General features: G+C 37.4%; 1 protein-coding gene across 1 annotated transcript in view; it reads right to left on the bottom strand.

Annotated features, from left to right (window-relative positions):
* Positions 1–17,328, bottom strand: part of LOC125263219 (zinc finger protein 271-like) — a 237,334-nt gene extending 220,006 nt beyond the window's left edge. Inside the window, exon 1 of the mRNA XM_048182208.1 lies at positions 16,866–17,328. Within this exon, the coding sequence (XP_048038165.1) occupies positions 16,866–17,022 (157 nt within the window). The 5' untranslated portion in view covers positions 17,023–17,328. The remainder of the gene's footprint in view (positions 1–16,865) is intronic.
* Positions 17,329–18,353: the final 1,025 nt, after the last annotated feature.

Genomic DNA, 18,353 nt, shown 5'->3' with positions numbered 1-18,353 from the left:
TTTATTTATGAATAACTTCTACATTTTATCAATAACTAAGTCAAGCTTAAAACCATGTTAGCCATTCTGGAAAGTAATTTTCCTTGATATAGTTTGGTGTTTTTTTATTTATTTATTTATTTTTTATTTGGGCAGATCAGCTCCTCCAACCAATCTGCAGTTCAGTCAACAAAGCCCCGCCCACTGCTGTGGGAGGAGTTTTGTTAAGTGAATTGCAGTCACATCATCAGTGAAGCTCCTCCCACTGCAGTTCATCAATAAATGCTGGAATATTCTGTAGCATCAGGAAGAGCTGAAAACTGTAAAGAACATGAGTGATCCAGAACCCTGCAGAATGAAACACACTGAAGAACAAAGAGGTTGGCATTTATTCTTCACCCATTCATGATGCTAAACAACATTCACGTTTGAAAGATTCAAGCACTTCTGCATATTTAGAGAAACAATAAAATAATGACTCAGTTTGAGAAACCTTCATATTAATTGTCAACATCAGACCAAACTAACTATTTTACATTTGTTTAATATCTGGTTCACAATTTGCAGGAGTGTTACCAGAATTTAGGCATTTTCAATCCAGTTTTCAACACTGTTATTTTTAGGATGCAACTTGAGCAAAATCTCTTCTTACAGTAACTTTGGTAACAGGGTTGATGAATGCAGTCATTCATTTGTGTAAAAACTGAGACAATGGATTGAGATTATTTTCTTGTCCTCTCATCATCCTGTAGAGAGAGCCCAGATGATGTCACTTCCTGGTGTCACAGTTTTAAGAAATCCTCTGGTTTTGAAAGGAGGAAAATCATGTCAGAAGTGACAGTGTTGAGTGAATCATATAGGACGCTGATAATAACACATTTAAAGATCAATCAGTCTTTAAGCATGTGAACTTTCTACAGACACTGCAACCATCAAGATATGACATGTGATATACAGGTGCTGGTCATATAATTAGAATATTGTGAAAAAGTTCATTTTTTCATTGTAAATTATTTAAAAAAAATTAAACTTTCATTTATACTAGATTCCCTACATGTAAAGTAAAACATTTCAAAAGTTTTTTTTTTTTTTTTTTTTTTTTTAAATTTGTTGATTAGAGCGTACAGCTAATGAAAGTCCGAAATCCAGTATCTCAAAATATTAGAATATTTACATTTGAGTTTCATTAAATGACCATCCCTACAGTATAAATTCCGGGTATCTCTTGTTCTTTGAAACCACACTAATGGGGAAGACTGCTGACTTGGCAATGGTCCAGGAGACAATCATTGACACCCTCCACAAAGAGAGTAAGTCACAGAAGGCTTTATTTCAGTGACTTAAGTTTTTTGTTTTTTCAATAACCACGCATAAACGTTATTCCTTCAAAAATACAAACATGTACATACATTAGGGATGGTAAGATTCACCGATTTGCATCGGTGCATCGGCATAAAAGCTTACGATGCGATGCATCGATTTAAATAAGCGTGCATCGGATACATTTGGCATTTGTATCGCGATGCATCGTTTCTAACATATCTGCATCGGTAAAAAAACGATTTATTCATATATAATTATTAGTAGATGCGCTATTCTTTTACTATTTATAAAGCGACCACTACTGAATGTGCTGGCTGTTTACAGAGTGATGTATCAAAGCATATTAAATGCAAAGTTGACTAGAAGGAAGAAATTGGGTAGGCAAAGGTGCACAAGCAACAGGGATGACCACAAGCTTGAGAATACTGTCAAGTAAAGCCGATTCAAACACTTGGGAGAGCTTCACAATGAGTAGAATGAAGCCAGAGTCAGCGCATCAAGAGTCACCACACTCAGACATCTTCAGGAAAAGGACTACCAAGCCACTTCTGAAACAGAAACAATGTCAGAAGCATCTTACCTGGGCTAAGGAGAAAAAGAACTGGACAGTGAACAGTGGTCGATAGTCCTCTTTTCAGATAAAAGTAAATTTTGCATTTCATGTTGAAATCATGGTCCCAGAGTCTGAAGGAAGACTGGAGAGGCACAGAATCCAAGCTGCTTGAAGTCTAGTGGGAAGTTTCTGAAGTTAGTAATGATTTGGGGGGGCCGTGACCAATGTTCCCTCTAAGCTGTGTGCGTGCGCGGCCGCGCAGAGAACAGACATGAAAATCATGTGTGGGGAAATCCATTTGACTGTAGTAGCTTAACTCCCTCGGGTCGGCGGTCACGCCGGCGTGATCACCGCGTTTTTTTTCTAACTAGTGTGAAAGACTCAAAATACTCTGTCAATGTTGCACATACAATTAAGAGCTATACACCATTTTAATCTGTTGAATATCTTCTTTTATTTGTGTACACTCAGAGTAAAAACAAAATGTTGTGCTTTTTGTAAAATAAAGAAAACTAACATGATGCGTGATCTCTCGTCTCCCTCTGAACGAACTCCAATCTGATAGTTCTCAGAAAATGAACTGTAACTTATGAATACTAATGACAAAAAAAATTACACATATGTCTAAAGAAACGTTGAAATGTCAGGTTTTAAATTGTGTAAGTCAAATCGAAAACAAACATTATGTGTTTATGTAATCTGTATGAAAAGAGAGCTATGTCAGAAGTCCGTGATTCAGCTCATTATCCGCTAATGCGGCCACACCCACGGAGGGAGCGCTATTCAGACGCAAATTCAGTCAATACATGCATTCATCGTCTCAATCGTGTATTTATTGTCTTGAAAAGTGTTTTGAATAGCCATAGTTAGCGATCTCTGGCCTCTGTTAGTTCAGTTATTTCCTGGATTGCCTATTCTTCTTTAGCATTGGCATTTGTGGACTCAAAGTGCACAGAGCGCCCTTCGGCTGCAAGTATGGATTAAAAACAGTATCCAGCGTTCATAGTGATAACAATAAATATTGAATAAATATTACTCCTCTGTATAGAAAATTGACATAAACATGAGAATCCATCAATATTTCTCCAAATGTGCATGCTTTTAAGCTAAAAGCCTATATGAAATGCCATAGAGGTAACATAACTGTTCAGACACTTTGTATCATAGAAATACATTATATTTTAAAGAATATAATAGAATACCATTATTTTAAATTGTAATAATATTTCACAGTATTGCTGTTTTTTCTGTATGTTTGATTTACATTATGATGAGCTTGAGACATGATCAACAGGGTTTTTTCACAGCCTACCTGTCTGAAAGAGCTCATTATTTATGCAAGTCATTAGAGCTCTTTATCTGATTCTTTTGTCTTCTCAGGTGAGAATCACCCATTATTCATGATGATTCACGCCTCCACGCATACTGTGTTTCTTGACCAAAGATGTTTTAGAAAATTTAAATCTCTCTATTGTTTTATATGAAGGAGTAGGCAGCATAATTTTTACATAATTCTGAAGCAAAAACTCTAGTCTACAACCTCCAATACCCAAAAGTCTTGTGAACAAAGATTTAATATATATTTTTAGGCTTTATTTCAGTGACTGAAGTTTTTTGTTTTTTCAATAACCACGCATAAACGTTATTCCTTCAAAAATACAAACATGTACATACATTAGGGATGGTAAGATTCACCGATTTGTATCGGTGCATCGGCATAAAAGCTTACGATGCGATGCATCGATTTAAATAAGCGTGCATCGGATACATTTGGCATTTGTATCGCGATGCATCGTTTCTAACATATCTGCATCGGTAAAAAAACGATTTATTCATATATAATTATTAGTGGATGCGCTATTCTTTTACTATTTATAAAGCGACCAATATTTTATGTAACTTTTAGATTGATTTCTCCTTTCTGAACTGTTGCGAAAGCGCGTTCTCTCCAATGGCGCCACCAGGGGGTGGCCAGGGGTGGCCGACTCCTGGCCACCCCACTGGCCAGTATAAATTTTAGTAGCATCAGTTATGCATTTCATCCCTAATGCACAGCCAGGCAGGCAAGCCGCTCTAGACCTTCGATCACACACAGTAGCCCGCCCCTCCCCCGATGCCGCTGTTGCGCGCTCAGACAGCAACAGGTCAGCGCGTGCCCGTCAGTCAACAATTTCAAAAGAAGTTAGAAGACGAAGAAGACTACCGGTAAGTAAATAAGTCAAAAAATATTCTTTAGTAAAAGAAGACGGGGAATTATGTGTCGTGACGTGCTTTTTAAGTGCCAAATGGTTACAGTATACTGTTACAGCAGCTTTTTGATGCGTCTTTGACACGTTTTGACAAGAGTTAACGTTATCTAGCTAATGTCGTTAGCTGGTGCATGTTATGTCAATTTTCAGACAATGAAGAGAAAGTCCACAGACATCTCTTCTTATTTTAAGAAGAAAAGTACAGAAGGAGGAGTGAAAGAGATGACAGGGGAGCAAGAGAGGCTTAGTAATAGTGAGGATGAGGAGGAGGAGGAGGATGGAGGAGAGGAAAAGACAGAGCAGCATGACAAGGATACACAGCCAGCATTAGTGACAGAACACAATGACGAGGAAAAACAGACAGCAGCAGCCCAGGGACAGTCAGCACCATTGGTCACAGAAGTGTGGCAGGACACGGCAAAAGCAGGTGTTAGACGTGTTCCTGGACCAACAGGTGAAGTAACGATCACGTGGCCCTAATAATGAAATTGATGGCTAGCCTAGATAGTAACATCATCTGGAGAAATGTATGTTTTGTTTAGTGTGTTTCCATTAAAATACAAATCATAATCACTTAAAGCGTTTTGATTCATGTTTATTAGTAGTTGAGTTTTATTAGTCTGAATAGAAATGCCTATAGGTCATTATTACAGCTATGATTGATAATTACGAGAGGGGCTTATTATTATTATTGTTATTATTATCATTATTATCATTATTATTTTAATATCAGAATAACTGATTTTGCCTCTTGTTTCATTATAGATATCTCCCAGTCAAGAGCAGAGCAGCCCAAGCAGCCACATCTGAAAATCTTCCCTCGTACCTATCAAGGAGACAGAAGACGATGCTTCTCTAAAGACTGGTACAACACACATAAATGGCTGGAATATTCTCAGAGTAAAGACTCTGCCTACTGTTATGCCTGCCGGCACTTCAGTCTCCCCTCCTCAGGTGATTCAGTATTTACATCTGAAGAGGGGTTCAAACATTGGAAAAAGGCAACCTTCAAAGATGGGGGACTTTTAGGTCATGCCAAATCTGAAGCACATACTAATGCAATGTTAGCATGGGCAGAGTATGAAAAATCCACTGCAAGCACATCCTCTCTCTCAGCCTCCTTAAATGCGGAATACAATAAATTAGTGAAGGAAAATAGGGAGTACATTAAAGTTGTTGGAGAAACCCTGCTTCTCACAGCTACACAGAACATAGCACAGAGAGCACATAAAGAATCAGAAGGTGAGAATAAAGGAAACTTTCTCGCTATTATGGAACTGCTAGCCAAACACAATCCCACAGTCAAAAGAAAAATGACAAGTCAAAGAAATGCAACATATGTTGGGCATGACACACAAAATGAAATAATTGATTGTCTAGCTGAAATGGTCCGCACTTCAGTAACTAGTGAAGTTTCCCAAAGTGAGGCTTTCAGCATTTTGGTTGATGAGACTAAAGACCTAAGCAAAAAAGAACAGCTGTCCTTTGTAATAAGATACTATTACAATGGGTCAGTATGTGAGAGCTTCCTTGCCTTTGAGGCAGCACAGCGCCTTGATGCTGCAGCACTTTCACAGAAAATAATTCAAATTTTGCAGAAGCATGGTCTTCACTACAAAAACCACCTTGTAGGGCAAGCATATGACGGAGCCTCAGTCATGAGCGGAAAACACACAGGTGTGCAAGCACGCATAAAATCAGAGGCCCCATTAGCTTTTTATGTGCACTGCAATGCACATTGTTTAAATTTAGTATTAGTTGACAGTGTGAAATGCATCCCTGAAGCTAATTGCTTCTTTTCTCTTTTGCAGAAACTGTATGTTTTTGTGTCATGTGCACCAAAGATGGCTTGAGGTACAGAGGGAGATGTTTCAGGGGGCCCCAAGAGAGTTACAAAGACTGATAGAGACACGGTGGGCATGTAGGTATAATGCTTGCAAGACAGTGAGAGACAGACTGTCAGCCATCATACGTCTACTAAAAGAAATATCAGAAGAGCAAAATGGTGACAGAGCTGTAGAGGCAAGAGGTTTATTAGCCCAAATAGATCTCAAGTTTGTTAGCCTCCTTGTAACATTCACCAGTGTTCTTGGTGAGATAAAATATCTGTCAGATATTTTACAGTCCCCACAACTTGATTTGGGCACAGCTGTCACACTTGTTGACTCTCTTGTTGACACAATGGAGAGTTACAGAGAGGGCTCTCTCTTTAATGACATCTGGGACAATACTTTAACTCTTACTGAGCAATGCAACATCAGTGCCACACCTTCAGGTCGTCAGGTCAGACCAAGCTCTTTGCTTGAAGGGCATTACTTGTTCACTCCAATAGTTCAAAGACAAGAGAGAACAGAGAAAGAGTCCTTTCGGACAGGTTCATTCATTCCAGTTATTGATGTGCTTCTCTCTGAGGTGAAGAGAAGATTTTCTAAAGAAAATTGTGTCATAATGAAAGGGATACAGGCCTTGAATCCGTGCAGTGCCATATTTTGTGAGAAAGATGTAGTGTTTCCATTTGCCTCACAATACAACTGCAGTACTGAGGATCTACAATATGAGATCCCTCAGCTTAAGCGCATTCTTGAGAGGAAGCAAAGTAGTGGTCAGGAAACACCAAAGACATTAATAGAGCTCACTGTCTTTCTGGAGCCATTTAAGGAGGTCTTCCACCAAATGTTTAAACTGTGCAAAATTGCACTTGCACTACCCGTGAGCACTGCATCCTGTGAGCGCAGTTTTTCTAAGCTAAAGTTAATCAAAACTGCCTTGAGAAGTACCATGACTGATGAGCGTTTAAGCAATTTGGGTGTGCTGAGTGTAGAATCAAGAAGGGCTAGGGCCATAAATCTTGATGACTTTGTGGATGTGTTTGCCAAAAAACATAGCAACAGGCGAATAAAGCTATTCTGAAGCCTGGTAATCAGAATCAGAGACTATTGATCCCTGTTGGGAAGTTCTTTTTGTAACAGTAATAATTATTTTTGTTTTACATTAAGCAAAGATATAAATGTTTCTTACACATACTGTATAGCCTGGTAATCAGAATCAGGCTATTGATCCCTGTTGGGAAAGTCCTGTTACATAAAGCAAAGATGTGATTGTTTCTGTCCTTGCTTTTATTTGTATCTGCCAGTATCTGCTTTTCCCCAGTAACTGTTTTGTTTGCAATAAATGTACACCTTATGCCAAATATAATTGCAAAACAGAATTGTTGTGCAACTCAAAATGTTAACTGTACTGTTATTAGCCTATGCACATTATATAATTAGTAACATTAAATATAACACAATAAACCAAAGTATATCAGTAGAAGTTTCCTTAAGTCTTTCTGATAGTTTTCTACAGGCCGGTTTACTACACCAGTAGAATAAAATTCTGAAATTATGGTTTCTAGTTTTGGTGTGCCACCCCAAGATTTTAAGTGGCCCCATCTGGCCACCCCTATGAAAAATTTCTGGAGGCGCCACTGGTTCTCTCATCACCACTGCAGCTGCTACGTGATTATGACGTATCACAACAACACTACGGAGACCGAGAGGTGTCCTCCTGAGAGTTACCACCAAGAACGGATTGACATGGCAGACCCGGAACTCTTTCTTCCACCAAGTCATTTTAAGTCCAGTGTTTGGAAACACTTTGGGTTTTATAAGCGAGATGGAAATCTTGACAAAACCCATGCAATTTGTAAAATATGTCGCGCCGCTATAAAATATACAGGCAGTACGACTAATTTAATAACACACTTGAAGCGCCAACACAAAGTGAGTGCAGCAGAGACTCCCTCCCCTTCGGAATCAGCTGTTGCTAGTACTAGCAGCCGTGGTACCGCTAGCAGGACGCCGGGTGCGCAAACAATTACTACTTTTTTTCACTCCCCGCTGGCTGTCAGCTCTGCTCGTTCCAAAGCAATAACTGACGCGATCGCCTTTTTAATTATTTGTAAAGACATTCAGCCTTACAGCGTTACAGAGAACGAGGGATTCCAGTACCTTCTCCATGTCTTGGAGCCAAGGTACCACATACCAAATAGAAAGCTATTTACTGAGAAACAAATTCCTGCTTTGTATGACAAAGTTAGACGAGAGATAGCCGAGTCACCGCGAGTTTGCCGCGAGTGGAACATCAACATCAAGGACACAGCGTTGGTCACGGATAATGCAAAAAATATGATGCTGGCCGGAGTGGGTGCAGAAATGGACCCCCATGTGCGATGCATCGCGCACACACTTAATCTGGCCTCTCAAAAATCCCTCAAACTGGACAGAGTGTCTGAGCTTTTGGCAAAAGTGAGGAAGGTGGTAACATTTTTTCACAGAAGCCCAAAAGCAACTGAAGTTCTGCGTGAAATGCAGGCCCAGTTACACCTGCCAAACCACAAGCTAATCCATGATGTTTCCACAAGATGGAACAGTTCCCTTGACATGTTGGAGCGTTTTTGGGAGCAACAGCCTGCTGTGTTGAACACCCTGCTGTCAAAGCAGATAAAGAGAAGTGAATGGCCAGCCTGACAGAGGAAGACATGGCAATAATTCAAGATGTCATCAAATTGATGTCTCCACTGAAAGTGGCAACCACGCTCCTCAGTGAGGAAAAAAACCCCACCATCTCAATGATCTCCCCAATTCAGGTCAAATTAAAGAGACATTTCCAGCCAGATGATAGTGATCTACCAGTAATTTCCCAGATGACTGATATAATATTTCTGAACATCCCCTCTTCTCTTCTGCTCCTAGATGATGTTCCTCCCAAGAAGAAAACAGCCTTGGACCAGATGTTTGGCGATTTCCACACTGAGAGACCACAGACGACAAAGAACGCAAGGGAGAGAGCTAAGGAGGAAATTTTAAAGTACAGAGAGAGGGATTCTTTAAGTCTGAGTGGTGACTTGCTGCAGTGGTGGAAAAAACAAGTGGATCTTCCTCTGCTTTCAGCATTGGCAAAGAGCTATCTCTCCATCCCAGCTACAAGTGTTCCCTCTGAAAGAGTGTTTAGCACAGCTGGAGACATAGTTACTGCACAGCGCAGTTTGCTTCATCCTGATCATGTAGATCAACTGATTTTCCTGAAGAAAAACCTTAAAGTAGGACATTTAAGCTAATCTGCTTTACAGCAGTCTGTGACTACCAATACTAGTTTTTCTTATCTCTCTCTCTCTCTCTATAATATATATACATATATATATATATATATATATACATACATATATATTTACATTTTTGTTTACCTGTTTGTGAAAGGTTTTTATTTGTATTGCTTATGTTAAAAAAACAGCACCTGCTTTCTGCTCACTTAGTTAGCCTGCTGAAATCACATTAGCCTGCTGGCAAGTTACAGAACATTTCTTTATTGTTTATCCCTGAGCAGCATTCTTAAATTGTTTCACCTGTTAAATGTGTGAGCTGTTAAAAGTAACTAGAGACAAGACAGGAAAATAATGTCTGTTTTTATTTAATCTTTTGGTTTTGTAAAAAAACTAATCTTTTGTTTGTGAAAGAGCCATGTGTAAAAAGTCAGATGGCACTTAAGATACTTTAAGATAAGATTTCTGTCGGAACAAAATAAATAAAAGTTAAATATCTACATATTGAATTGCACAGCATATTATTTTTCTCCATTGCATCGTATTACACTGAATCACATCGTGTTGAATCGAATCGAAATCGTATCGCACCGCATCGTAATAGCAGTGAATCGTATCGCATCGCATCGGTAGCTGCCTATATGTATCTTTAATGTATCGCATCGTTGGCTATGCATCGAGATGCGTATCGCATCGGCCTCAGTTATGGAGATGCACATCCCTAACATATATGTTCCTTACATATTATTGTAGCCTAGTTTGTGCTGAATACAGTGTAATGACACTTTTTCCATTAATATGTTTATGAACAACTGAAAAAAGCACAAATGTCAGGGCATGTCAAAACTTCTCCAGGCCCCAAATCAGCCTCAGACCCCTGAGGGTTAAATGAGAAATAATTGCAGTGCTCTGGACAACCGCTATAGAGTTGGAACCGGTGAATGCGGTTTACAGGTTTCATAGAAAGAGAACGATTGAGCGCGCGTGAGCTGGCTGGCCCTGAGCCAAATCAGTCGCGGTAAGAATACTGTCATGTTTGTGGGCTAAATACATCAACACGAGAGGCAACACGAAACGAAAAGAAATGTGAAATAAAACGCCATGTTTTAATGAAAAGTGGTGGAAATAACAGATGATGGGCACAGAATGCTAACAAAACTCTGAGACATTTACAATTACATTCCCACCACAGGTGTAGCTTGCAAACTCAAAATACATCAGTTATATACCTCAGTTTAAATAGATTATTGTGTGTGGTGGTGCTGTGGGTTTCAGGGATGTTTAGATAACTATAAACGACTTAACGTTCACTTTTCTTAAAAATATTTAGCTATCAGATCTGTTTAAATGCTTTACTTTGTTTTCACTTTATAATATATTAAAACAAATGGAAGCATTTAAACTGATATAATAGCCTACTGTATATCAGTTTAAATACTTATCATATTTTATTATATTATAGTGTAAACCTAATAAAAAATTGATCTCAAGGGGATTGTTTAGGGCTCCTTGCCACGAAAAATCTTGAAACCTCCTGGTAAAGAAATAAACGTAATTTTGATGGTTTAACACTGTCTGTTGCTAATAATTGACTGTACACAAACACATTATGGTTGTTCCAAACCATCATTGTAACTGCTCATATTATATTATTATAAAGAATTGAACTGTCCTGCAGGAGGACAGGAATTATTTTTAATAGAATTTCTTGGTAAAGACTGGTACAGTTAATACAGCAATGTGAAAAAAATCTCAAGTAACCTAAAATGTGCTTAATTTAGTGACTGAACTGCTTGTTTTCAAACATATTATTTAATATATCACTAAGTTACATCAAGGGTCAAATAAAATAGAAACGGCACATTAAAGTTAAATGTTACAGTTGCATGATAAAACCATTTTTTATGTGTGTTTATGTTCATTGTACAGGGGTATATTCTTCGTACCTCGCTTAATACATCTGAGATGATTTGACAGATGCCAGATCTTCTAATCGTGATAACTGAACTCTGGCTAATTTGGTTCTTCAAACGAATTTGCAGATTGGATTAAAATATCTGGATTAAGTTGTCTGAGATTACTGCGTGTTCTCGTGTTCCATGAAAAGGGCAGATGTATCGATACACGAAACCACGATCAGCAATGCAGCGATTGGCTGGAGTCAAGACGGCAACGTAATGACATCATAGAATGAGAAAAGACACCTGATGAAAAACTTGACGAATTTCTAGACATTTATAAGGAAACAGCCAAGCGAATAAATGACAGAAGAACGACATAAATGTTATAATAGATAAATGAAATGTGCACTATTTTTTTTTTTTACATGATTACCCAATTATTTAGGCTATATTCACAATTTCTAGTATTTGTACAGGCAATTTTTTATTTCAATGTTGTAATCAGCAACTAATTTACCTTTGAAGCATATTTGACAGCATTAATTAAAGTTTCTTATTGACTGTAACTCTATACCCTTGCCTCATTTAATATACCGGGATAACCTGGTTTCTCTCGAGACTTTCCTGCTTCAGAGCAGTCATAGTTAATAGCCGCGTTTCCACTGCCGGGCCAAAGGCGGGCGTGCTAGTGCGTGCCAGGGCCGGTCGCGTTTCCACTGTCACTTCCGGGGCTTGATCGTGCCTCTTCGGTGCTTCCTCGGTGCCAAAGGCACGGGTTTTTCGGCCCGCCGAATACCTTGGTCCAAAGCGGGCCAGCTGGGGCTTGAGGCGCGGTCGAGGTGAAAGGCGGAGCTAATCGTAGTCAGGTGATGGTCTACACGCTGAAATGGGTTGGGTTGTGTGACCTTTGATCAAGGGAGGTGTGTTTAAGGGCGGTTTTTAGATCAGCGCTGCAGAGCAAACAAACCGAGAGTGGAAACGCAACTTGATTTTGGCCTCGGTGCCTAAGGTCTGTGGCCATAGGCCCAGCCCAGCACGCTGTTTGCCCTGGAAAAGCGGCTAATGATATGCTAACACCCAACGGCACGTTGTTGTGATTGGTTGCGAGGTAGTCTGTGACGTTACATACACCACCGATTTCAAACCACAGGTTTTTGGTTTACTGCAGTTTTAAACAGTAAATACTCAGCAATGGTGCCAACTAATGAATTTTCACATGGTTTGACTTAAAGCATATTAAAAACACTACATAAACATATAAACAAAATTAAAAACTTGATTTTCACCACAGGGGGGCTTTAAGATCTCTGGAGATGAACTTGTAGCCTTGAGATTGTCCACAATTTTTTCTTTACACTTCTTTCCTTTCTTTACTTCATCCTCAGTGAGACACACTAAAGGTTTAGTCAACTTTTCTCCATTTTAACTGACTGCAAGTGTGATTACTATATTGCCACAGGTGTCTAAATACAAATTACAGGAGCATCACATGCTTGAAAATAATTTCTTACAATTTTGTCAAGGTGCCAATAATTTTTTTCCAGTCCATTTTTGAGTTCTGTGAAATTCTCAAGTTTGAGAATTGGTGCTCTGCCCTCATCGGCTGAGATACCCGTGTCCCTCTCGACCCCCTCCTCTCCCTTTGACAGGATTTCCATAAAAGTCTTCTGTTATCGCTCCGCTAAAGATCCACTGATTCCTCCTAACCACTAATACCTCCATACTGCACAAGAACTATGACATGCTTAATAACGCAGAACAACTTATTTAACCCTCTGGAGTCTGAGGCTGATTTGGGGCTTGGAGAAGTTTTGACATGCCCTGACATTTGTGCTTTTTTCAGTTGTTCATAAACATATAAATGACAAAAGTGTCATTACACTGTATTCAGCACAAACTAGGCTACAATAATATGTGAGGAACATGTATGTACATGTTTGTATTTTTGAAGGAATAATGTTTATGCGTGGTTATTGAAAAAACAAAAAACTTAAGTCACTGAAATAAGGCCAAAATAAGTATATTAAATCTGTGTTCACAAGACTTTTGGGTATTGGAGGTTGTAGACTAGAGTTTTTGCTTCAGAATTATGTAAAAATTATGCTGCCTACTCCTTCATATAAAACAATATATTGATTTAGTTTTCGTAAGACACTTTTTGTCAAGAAACACAGTATGCGTGGAGGCGTGAATCTGCATGAATAATGGGCCATTTACACCTGAGAAGACAAAAGAATCACATAATAATGACCTGAAATGACTTGCATATTAATGAGGCCTTTCAGTCAGGTAGGCTGTGAAAAAAACCCTCTGTAATAATGTCTCAGCTCATCATAAACAGCAATACTGTGAAATATTATTACAATTTAAAATAATGGTATTCCATTATATTCTTTAAAATATAATGTATTTCTGTGATGCAAAGTGTCTGAACAATTATGTTACCTCTATGGCATTTCATATAGGCTTTTAGCTTAAAAGCATGCACATTTGGAGAAATATTGATGGATTCTTATATATTTATGTCAATTTTCTATACTGAGAAGTAATATTTATTGTCCTCACTATGAGTGCTGGATACTGTGTTTTCAATTCATACTTGCAGCCGGAGGGCGCTCTGTACACCTTTAGGCCACAAATTCATATAAAGAAGAAAAGGAACTAGGAACTAACGGCATGTCTTCTAGAGATCGCTAACCATTGCTTTAACATCCAAATAAACACTTTTCAAGACAATAAATACACGATTGAGACGATGTATGCATGTATTGACTCATAATTTGCGTCTGAATAGCGCTCCCTCCGTGGGCGTGGCCTCATTAGCGGATAATGAGCTGAATCACGGGCGTCTGACATGGCTCTCTTTTCATACAGATTACATAAACACAGAATGTTTGTTTTCGATTCGACTTGCACGATTTAAAACCTGACATTTCAACATTTCTTTAGACGTAAGTGTCATTTTTTTGTCATTAGTATTCATAAGTTACAGTTCATTTTCTGAGAACTATCAGATTGGAGTTCGTTCAGAGGGAGATGAGAGATCACGCATCATGTTAGTTTTCTTTATTTTACAAAGAGCACAACATTGTGTTTTTACTCTGAGTGTACACAAATAAAAGAAGACATTCTATAGTTTCAATTGATATATTACTTATGTCTCTATGACAAGAAATGATAGAGTATTTTAAGTCTGTTTTGCTGCAATGTGAAAAAAATCCTGCAAAACGCGCCGGCGCGTTTTCGGACCTCAGGGAGTTAAGTAGGCTAGGTTTTCCATTTACCAAAGAAGACCTGGCAAACTATTGAACAAAGCTGTCTGAGACTGGAAATAATTTTTATTTTACTGAAATAAACTGATATATCATTTGGGTTATAATTTGGAACACATTGTATAGATTTATGCTTTATAATATTGAATTAAATGTATTGTACTTCACTTCAAGATGAAACTGAGGCAGACTCAGAGAGTGGAGAAGATTCACTGAGCATCAGACTGAGAGCAAAAGAATATGCTAGAAATATGCTAAAGACAGACAATAAATGCAAATAGAAGAATAATTACAAACAAATTAAATTCAATTAGACAAAATGTAAATTGAATTAGCACTAATCTTAATTAAGGTTACAATATGTGATTGTAAATATTTTGTTATTCATTCTCTATTTTAAGATGATATTGCCTATAGCCCGGGACTCACTGCATGATTCTTGGCTGTCCCAGACAAAAGATTGCCATCGTGAAACAATCGTGGCGATTTCTGTGATCGTGGCTCTGAATCGGTGGTCTTATGTCATACAGTGAGAGAAGTTCAAAGACGGCTGTTTTCCCGGTCTTGCGACAGATAGCCTACGATCATTTTCTGACAGTGTCATAAATTCAGCATGATCATCTCACAGTGTGTTTGCTGCTACGACCTACGTCTACTGACCAGCCAATGAAAATGTGACATGGAATCAACTCGACATGATTTTCAAAATAAATTACAGAGGATTAGAGGAGCAGTAATTTATCAATTTGCAACAAGCATATTTTCATACTCATAAGGCATGTTCAGACCTTTATTTTGAAATGGCAATGAACATGAAAAATCATTAAAGATTGGTTGAGACATGTTTGTTTTCATGCCAGGAGTTCAAAAGATAACATCCATTCAATTTTTTGAGAAAAAAAAAGGTCTGAAAATGTTTTCAATAATAAAAAAAAATAAAAAAAATACATTTATGATTCTGGTGGCGATCTATAACCCACATACATGTTGTTTTTATGTTTTATTAAAGGCTGAATTCATATCAAATTCTGCCAAACTTCCCATACTACTTCTATATAGGATGTCTACTTCATATATTTTATGAAAATTATGGAAATGTATGCTTCAGATCACTCAAACCATATATGGAAATGGTGGTGCTCAGTAATGGAGCTTGGGTGTCATCTAGTGAAAAAGTGTGGTACTGCGCCCAAACTAAATCTTACTGAAAGCTCATTTTGAGATATCAACCTGAAATTTGGAACACAACTTTTCAAGATTTTTGGCTTTGATTTCCTTGCAGTTTTAGAGTAAATCTTGTTTAAAATATATATTTTACATTTTCATAAACGTCTATAACTTTTATTCTGTTTCACTTACATAAGTTATTTCACTTCTGCAATAATCGGCCAAATTTCATCTGAATGCTCTCCCCCTGAGCTAATTAGTTTAATTATTTGAACCCATTCCTCCCGAACTTTGTTATAGAACATCATATATGGTAGGGGGTCTATTACTCATCTGAATCAGTACAAAACCTCTGAATCAAGATCAGACGAAGGAGAAGCAGAAACAAACGATAAAAGCTTTGATCAAGTACATGCAACTAACGCAATCATCAAATATTAACCAACATAATCTTTTATGAAGCTTTTTAATGTTACTGAATGAAATGCTGAACCCATGAAGAGGTGTAAGATAATATATCAGGTATCAAAGTATAACGTAAGATTTGAAGCGTGATCTATGAATCTGATCCAGACATGGCCTTTAAAAAAAGCTTGATTTTCTCAGCTTAATGTTCAAAATGTTGCTATTTTTAAATTAAATTCAGCCACATTAAAGTGTTAATAAAAAGATCACATGAAGGTATAATAAAATGTTTAGTTTTTATTATTAAAAGCAGATGCTGTGTTTTTTATTTTGACATACTGTATGTTCAGCTATTCATACTGTAGGGGAATTTAACAGTTAAAGTCCAGATATGTTGAATAAAGTGTCAGAGTTAAAAAAAAAATAATAATAAATTGAAGAAAATTTTACTGAAGAATAGTTTGCAGTTTCATCAGCAGAAGCCAGCTTTTCCCCAAAAAAATAAATGAATAAATAAAATCACATGAAATGTGTTTCAACACAAATCTGTTTTGAACTACATCCATATGTGGTTTGAAATCCTGTTCAAAAATCTCATTACTGGTTAAATGGTTATTGATATAGGGATTATGTACAAAATATTTTAAATAGGACTTATTTATTGCTTGATTTAATGTTCAATTACAGCTATTTATGTTCAGGTATGTTTAAATGTTAGTACAGCACTTTTGAGCATGAAAAGAAAATAATCTTTTCCATTATTCTCTATTCAGAAGTAGATGTTGGGTTTAATGTTGCAGAAAATAATTGTTTTGTTTTGGCTACTTCTGTAATATTATCTGTAAGATTATACTTCTGTATATTCTCTATTTCTGTAGAGCTGGACGTTTTAATAATGATCAAATGACTGAGTTCAGCTGTGAGAATAAAACCAACCTGTTTGTTCCTCAGTATCTTCATGTTTCACACTGAATGTTTCTTCGATCCTCAGGTCTTCAGTTTCCTCTTTAATAAACACTATCTTTATATCTTCAGTCTCCTCTTTAATAAAATCAATCTTCATGTCTTCAGTCTCCTCTTTAATAAATGCCATCTTTAAGAAGAATCATTAACAGAGTTAACCGTTTCTGTCGATTTTTACTTTCTTCGGCAGAATCACAACAGATGCAGCAGCGCGGCGCAGTCTTATGACGTCATGCAGCCACTCCAAAATAAAAGTCCTGTTCACACGCAGCATTGTCTGTTTCTCAATTCCGAGAACGTGAAGACCGGTCTCGCCAGGCGACCTTTATTGTAATTTTTTTATTGTATTTTGTCATTTTTTTAATTGTATATTTTGTCAACATATCAACTTGGTTACCTATAATATGACATAATGCAAGTAAACAAAACATTTAATATTTTTAGTAGGCTAAGAGTTTAATATTTTTATTGTAAATATTACTCATTCAATTATTAAATTATAATGATAGAAAACAATTTATTAAAAGTGTAAAATGAAATTTCAACATAATAAAGTGTGGTCATACATTAAACATGATGATTGTATTTACAGTAAAAACACACATTCTTATGTACACTTATGCTGAACAGTCCAGTGGCAGTCTTACGAGTGTGTTTTTCTGAAGAAGACGCAGTGCCCTCTCCGTCGCTGCCCTCTCTCTTTCCTCATCTCTCTCTGCCTGCTCGCGCAGAAGGTCAATGAGCTCAGTAGAGCTTTGCCTCTTTCTGCATGGAGGAAGCAGCAACTATTTAATCGGATTAATCGAATGCTGCCGCTGGAGCACGGCATCTATTTCTGAATACCACTGCCAGGTGGCAGCTGTTCCTCCTCCTGCCTCTTTCCTCGATAGAGGATTTTTAGATTAAAAATCTAAAAGATTTTTAAAAATCTAAAAATCTAAAAATCCTTAGATTAGACATAGATTTTTTTAAATAAATTTTTTTAACTGCCTATTTTGGGGCATCATTAACAATGCACTGATTTACACTCGGCGCCCCCCCTTAAATCGCGTGCTCCCTGCCACACGAGCTGTCGACTATATTACCGTGCATTTACAAAGTTCACACAGCTAATATAACCCTCAAATGGATCTTTACAAGATGTTTGTCATGCATGCTTCGAATTATGTGAGTAAATTATTTATTTGGATGTTAACGTTTGATTCTGTATGAGTTTGAGGCTGTGCTCCGTGGCTAACGGCTAATGCTACACTGTTGGAGAGATTTATAAAGAATGAAGTTGTGTTTATGAATTATACAGACTGCAAGTGTTTAAAAATGAAAATAACGACGGCTCTTGTCTCTGTGAATACAGTAAGAAACGATGGTAACTTTAACCACATTTAACAGTACATTAGCAACATGCTAACGAAACATTTAGAAAGACAAATATCACTAAAAATATCATGCTATCATGGATCA

Source organism: Megalobrama amblycephala, linkage group LG1 (genome assembly GCF_018812025.1).
Source record: "Megalobrama amblycephala isolate DHTTF-2021 linkage group LG1, ASM1881202v1, whole genome shotgun sequence".
NCBI lineage: Eukaryota > Metazoa > Chordata > Actinopteri > Cypriniformes > Xenocyprididae > Megalobrama > Megalobrama amblycephala.
The sequence above is the reverse complement of the archived record's forward strand: the minus strand, read 5'-3'. Positions and strand labels throughout refer to the sequence as shown.